Source organism: Hydractinia symbiolongicarpus, chromosome 8 (assembly GCF_029227915.1).
Source record: "Hydractinia symbiolongicarpus strain clone_291-10 chromosome 8, HSymV2.1, whole genome shotgun sequence".
NCBI classification, from domain to species: Eukaryota; Metazoa; Cnidaria; class Hydrozoa; order Anthoathecata; family Hydractiniidae; genus Hydractinia; species Hydractinia symbiolongicarpus.
Genome location: NC_079882.1, coordinates 984,702 through 991,622, shown reverse-complemented (window position 1 = coordinate 991,622; position 6,921 = coordinate 984,702). Strand labels below are relative to the sequence as shown.

Sequence of the window (6,921 nt, the reverse complement as noted above, 5' to 3'; positions counted from 1 at the left end):
TTGATTGTGTGTCAAAGTTTACATTGGACTATATGCACCTTGTGTTGTTAGGAGTGATGAAGCGTATGTTGCAGTTCTTAACTAAAGGGCCACTTCAAATCAGGTTATCATCTAATCACATCTCACAAATTTCTTCTCGCTTGAATAATATTTCTGGTTCTATGCCAACAGAATTTAATCGTCAACCAAGGCCCTTACGTGATCTTCCATACTGGAAAGCAACTGAATTCAGGCAGTTTTTGCTATATCTTGGTCCAGTTGTTTTGAAAGGGATTGTTTCTCATAATGTGTATGAACACTTCCTTGGTCTTCATATTTCAATGAGCATCCTTCTAAATGATTCTAGTCAATCTCGTTATCGACTTTTGGGTTATTGTCGAGAATTATTACTCTGGTTTGTCAGTAAATCAAAAGATGTTTATGGAAGAAAATTTATCTCTTACAATGTCCACTCATTGATCCACTTATGTGACGATGCTGAAAATTTTCAAAGTTCCTTAAACCACCTATCAGCTTTCAAATTTGAAAATTATATGCAGGTGTTGAAAAAAAATGTTAGAAGTAATAATAACCCGGTTGCCCAAGTTATCAAACGAGAAAGTGAATTGTCTTCTTTGGTTGAAAAGTCTAAACCCACCCCATTCATCTCTGCTGATCACCTGAAAGATTCTTGTTTTTTACTTGAATCAGGAAAGTTTTGTGTTGTTAATGAAGCTCAAAAACATTCTAACCAAATAATTGGGACAGTTTTAAAACCTTGCAGCCTTGGAAGTATTTACAAATCACCAGCAGAATCATCTTTGTTAAATATCTTTTTTGTTGAAAAGATTACTGGTAAACGAAAAGAATTTCCAAAAAACATGTTGAAAAGAAAAGTTGTTTGTTTACCACACCGAAATGGTTTTGCTCTTTTTCCTTTTCTACACGAATTTGAAAAAACAAAGTATTAGAACTTACTTGTTATTCATGTTTGGCTTTACATTGCTTAATATGAAAAAGTGCATAAAGCATATAACTGTATATATATATACTATATTTATATGTTTTTACATTTTTACAAATTAATAAGTTTCTCTTTTGTGATTATTTGTTGAGCAAATTGTGTTTTCTTTCCGATTGAGCAACTTTTAGGAACGAAATTCTAGTTTGAGTGAAAAGCCATTATATACTTTAGGTACTTACACAAAAATTAGTGTATTTTGTTGTAACTCAAGTTGACCTCTACTATTTGGGATCCATTTTACATAATTTTTCAGTTGATATAGTTGAAAAGGTTACATCTTGTTACATATTGTGTGTACAATATATTATAATTACAAATAAAAATAAACGGTGTCGTCCTTCTTTCTTTAAATTACACGCTATTTTGTGTGCCCGTTGCACAACACTTTTCTGGCGGACAGACAAAATACGGCTATTATTATAGAGATAATAATAATAGAGTTAGTAACAATCAAGACTCAGCTAGTATAAATTTAATCAATGAATTGATTTCTCAATTTCTTTCAAGGAGCAATCATTTTGTTTAATGATGCATTAAACTCTTAAAAAGAAAGACTTTTGCATTACCTTTTTTTAATTTTTTTGCTTATTCTTTATTATTTTTTCATAGATTTGGTAGCAATGAGTCATCAATGTGTTGAGTTTATTGATCGAGGCAGGACACAGATGTTGACTATCCCAAACGAGTGGATCAGTGGAGACAAGTTTTTTTGGCCCAATAAAAGTGTATATGAAGCAGGCAAACTCTTCAAAGCCAAAACACTCCCAAAAGATGATTGGCAAAGATATAAGATTACCAGGATCTTAAAAAACGGTATTTATAAATTAAATTTTCAAGATGTTGTGATATCCTTAACAAAATAAGACAAATAATTTTCAAGTTTATAAATATATATATTGTTTTCGTTTTTAGGTAATGAAAGTGAATGTAATGCTGTGTCAAGCAGTATATCTGATAACGATGAATCAGAAAGTCCAGGTGTGTAAATCTTGTTTTTCCAAAGCCAATTTTATATCCATGCTTTTTAAACATGGTGTAATGTTTACTTCTAAAATTTTACTTGTAGTTTATAATGATTTGCTTCCCCAAACCTCGGAGTTAGCATTGCCAATTATTCCATCATTTTCTCCTCCAAAGAAAAAACAGCAGTAAGTATTGTCAAGAAATAAATATTAAAGTATGTATGAAAAAACAAGCGCTAAACCGAAAGAGTTTCTATATATATATATATATATATATGGATGAATTCTTAAGATAATAAAAAGTTTTTCTATAGCAATTGAACAATCTAAAAGGCTAGTATTTTTTTATACATACTGTATATTGAGACATATTTTACATGTCTTAGTGATTATAAAGAATTAACTTATTCTTCAGCCTTGCTAACGATGTGTCATTCGAAGTTCCTGACACACAGAATCTGAGTTTTTTGAACTTGTGCAATGTGGATAACAGGTAAATAAGATTATTTATTATATTGTGATTGTTTAACACCCTGTCTATAAAAAACTTGTTAAGGATTCAATTTCATTGGCATTATTGTTTACTTTTAATAGTTCGGCTTTCAATAATCTGTCATCAATATTGACACATCAGCCTTGCTTTGAAGAAAGTGGAAACACGTACGTTTTTGATTTAATTATTTTATTCGTTGTGTGATAATATGTTTGTAATGTGAAAATGTATGTGTAATGTTTTATTGAGTTTTTGGGTCATTCTGAAGATTAGTTTCCGAATTTTTATAGCTCTCAAAGTTCATCAAAAAAACCATCATTAGACTCGTTACAAGGTATAACTTTTCTTTGTAATCTTTGTAAACGTCCAATACTATGTTTTTAATTTTCCTTTGTTTAAATGGGTTTGTTACATTTTATATACAATTTAGAAACATGCAATCAGATTCTGGAGAATCAAAAGAAAATGTGCAGGTACCTTGTTCGCCTGGAAAGGCGAATAGATGGTATGGAAGGGCAAAACCAGGTACCAGTTGACAAAAGGCCTCTGGTTCAAATTGACAACAGGGAAGAACTTGAGCTTTGTGAGGAACGTTTGGGAAATCCTGAAGACTTCACGGCAATGGTGAGGTTTTTATTAGCCTGATATCCCATTTTAACATTGAATGATATTTTTATTATTTGATCATTATCATTTAATGTCGACATCATGACTCAAATCGGAAAGCAATGTAAAATTGTTCAGTTTTAACTTTATGACTTTAAAAATAAACATCTGTTTATCGATAAACGCATTGGTGGGAACCAGGCTTTAGTGATTTTATTTATATTCTTAATTTTGAAACTAGCATTATTGTAATACCTTTAATTTACACAATCTAGTTTATCTTTTTAGAAACAACAAATATCACAAATTGGCGGGGTGGACTACAGAGATGCTGTACGTCTCGCAATGAATAGGTAAAGGTATAATTTTTTCTCCTTAAGGAAATACACTCTCCTTAGTAGTTTATTTCTACTTACCTTTAATTTTAATTTTAATTTTCGTCAGGATCTTCACCACTACATTCATGGCGCAAGCCAATTTAAAAGGCAAGAAAGACAAAGTCCCGCTGGAAGGGAAATTAATTTATAGAATTATAGTAGGTACGTGTATTAGCTGATGTATTACGTTGTTACCCTTCTATGTATGGTGTGTTTTCTCTTAGTTTTTGGATAGAGAGATTGATTGAGAAAGGCACGGTTGATTCAAGTTATAATGTTTTAAGAATGTTCTACTGTGCTACAGTCATTTACAAAAATAATGAGTAAATCGTTTTGCTATTACATAGTATGCAAATGATCGCGTTAGGTTCATTGGTCTATTTCTCAAACATTTACTGACTACGTTTCTATAAAAATCTATTATTTATCTGGAAATAAGCTATTTCTTTCTCTCTAGAATCTGTCAACGAGCGTTTTAAAGATGCGAACGAACAAGAGATGAGACGCATAATTGGAACCAAACTTCGAAACGCTCCCAGTCAAAGGATCAGGGACATAAGGGGTACCTTAAATGTATAAATTTCCAAAAAACAAATAAAAAGCCCTTTCGACTTACCTCATTTATGAATGTCATTTATACATTTAATATATCTCTTTTTGTTTCTTCTGAACAGACTTCCTTATTATTTCCAATATTTATTTTGTTTATTTCGGCCTTGCAAGCGTTACGACGAATTTCAACTACTAGCAACTTTCACAAAATTTTTAAGGTGACTCTTTCATATGGCCTAAGCTCAATATGCTTAAGATTTTTTCGACTAGAGTTCCAATTTATGCTTTAAATAGCATGGATAAGTTCACAAGTAGAATTCGTATTACAGATTATTGTAATGATCACAATTTGTAAATATGAATATATAAATGAATTGTATAGTGTTGATTATTAATAATATTTTATTTATTTATTTCCGGTTATATTTAAATTATATTTATGTAATTATAAAATATATTTATTGTACGAGTTTGATATAAAAAGTTCAAAATATTTTTATCGCAAAATATTTGTCGTCTTTCATGTCGTTATTTCTGCAATTTATTAAAAATGTACGTTTTAAAACGTTAACGTAAACGTCTTAAATTTATTTTATCAAATGCCTACAAAAACAACAAAAACAAAGGAAGACGTCTTATAGATAGATAAAAGAAGTCTTTGTCAAGATGCATTTAAGAAGTTGCATTTAAGATGCATTTTAGTCGCTTCTACATCTGTAAAAGGTCTAAAAGGCGTCTTTAAAAAGACGCGTCGTAATAGTTTTTCTTAAAAACGTCTAAAAGAAGTCTTTGGGAAGATGCATTTAAAAAGTTGCATTTAAGATGCATTTTAGTCGCTCCTACATCTGTAAAAGGTCTAAAAGACGTCTTTAAAAAGACGCGTCGTAAAAAAATTTCTTTAAAACGTCTAAAAGACGTCTTTGGAAAGACGTCTTTTAAAAGATGTCTAAAACAGATCTTTTGGAATGCATCTTTGAAAAGACCTCTTTTAGACGCTTAAAAAGATGCATTATAGACGGACAAATCAGCGCTAAAAAAGACGTCTTTTAGAAATGCGGAAGATGTCTAAAAGACGTCTTTTAGACATCTTTGTGCCGGCTGGGATATATTCGTATCAACATGTATATAGCAATATTTTTCTCATATTACTAGGTTGCTTCGCTTTTAACAGTGAAACGATTGACTGTGGGACTTAATTGAACTGATTTTGGACTGTGACCTTATAAATGTTCTAAGTGAGACAATTGGACTCCAAGAAAAACATTTTTCTTAATTTGACATGACTGCCGCAACTCATCGATTACACTGGGTGCTGTGGTAGCGCTTCATTTAAAAATTTAGATAAATAAATCAATTTTTACTGTGGGACCAATCCTAGCCGTTATCGCGGGCTGAAAAAATAGCGACTGTTTCAAAAAGTACATTTTATTGACTTTCTAAAGGTGTCAGTCCGTTTGAGTTATAACGGTTGGGTCACATATTCGTACCAACATGTACTTTGCGATAATTTTCTCATATTACTAGGATGCATAGCTTTTAATAATGACACGATTGACTGTGGGACTTAATTGAACTAACTTTGGACTGTGACCTGATAAATGTGATAAAGGAGACAATTGGACTTCAAGAAATAACATTCTTCTTAATTTGAAGTGATTACCGGAACTCAGCGATTTCACTGGGCGCTGTGGTAGCGCTTCATTTAAAAATTTAGATTAGTAAGTCATTTTCTACTGTGGGACCAATCCTAGCCGTTATCACGCGCTGAAGAAATAGCGACAGTTTCACAAGGTACATTTCATTGACTTTCTAACGCTGTCAGTCCGTTTGAGTAACAACAGTTGGGTCACATATTCGTACCAACATGTATTTAGCGATATTTTCTGATATTACTAGATTGCATCGCTTTTAACAATAAAGCGATTGACTGTGGGACTTAATTGAACTGATTTTGGACTGTGACCTTATAAATGTTATAAGTAAGACAATTGGACTCCAAGAAATAACATTCTTCTTAACTTGACATGATTGCCGCAACTCAGCGATTACACTGGGCGCTGTGGTGGCGCTTCATTTAAAAATTTAAGTAAAAATGTCAATTTTTACTGTGGAACCAATCCTAGCCGTTATCGCGCACTGAAGAAATAGCGACAGTTTCAAATACTACATTTCATTGACTTTCTAACGGTATCAATCCGCTTCAGTTACCACGGTTACGTCACATATTCGTACCAACATGTATTTAGCGATATTTTTCTCATATTACTAGGTTGCATCTCTTTTAACAGTGAAAGGATTGACTGTGAGACTTAATTGAACTGATTTTGGACTGTGACCTTATAAATGTTATAAGTGAAACAATTGGACTCCAAGAAATAACATTTTTCTTAATTTCACGTGATTACCGGAACTCAGCGATTACACTGGGCGCTGTGGTAGCGCTTCATTTAAAAATTTAGATAAATAAGTCTTTTTTACTGCGGGACCAATCCTAGGCGTTATTGCGCGCTGAAGAAGTAGTGACAGTTTCAAAAAGTACATTTCATTGACTTTCTAACGGTGTCAGTCCGTTTGAGTTATAACGGTTGGGTCACATATTCGTACCAATATGTATTTAGCGATATTTTTCTCATATTACTAGGTTGCATCGCTTTTAACAATGACACGATTGACTGTGGGACTTAATTGAACTAACTTTGGACTGTGACCTGATAAATGTTATAAAGGAGACATTTGGACTTCAAGAAATAACATTCTTCTTAATTTGACGTGATTACCAGAACTCAGCGATTACACTGGGCGCTGTGGTAGCGCTTCATTTAAAAACTTAGATTAATAAGTCATTTTCTACTGTGGGACCAATTCTAGCCGTTATCGTGCGCCGAAAAAATAGCGACACTTTCACAAAGTACAGTTCATTGACTTTCT

General features: G+C 32.4%; 1 protein-coding gene across 1 annotated transcript; it reads left to right on the top strand.

Annotated features, from left to right (window-relative positions):
- The first annotated feature begins 1,622 nt into the window (after positions 1–1,622).
- Positions 1,623–4,061, top strand: LOC130654746 (uncharacterized). Its single transcript, XM_057457362.1, has 10 exons — positions 1,623–1,816; positions 1,916–1,981; positions 2,070–2,151; positions 2,381–2,458; positions 2,560–2,625; positions 2,749–2,792; positions 2,889–3,082; positions 3,353–3,417; positions 3,509–3,603; positions 3,899–4,061. The coding sequence occupies exons 1-10, from the start codon at positions 1,624–1,626 to the stop codon at positions 4,018–4,020; spliced, it is 1,005 nt and encodes a 334-aa protein (XP_057313345.1). The 5' UTR covers position 1,623; the 3' UTR covers positions 4,021–4,061.
- The last annotated feature ends 2,860 nt before the right edge of the window (positions 4,062–6,921 follow it).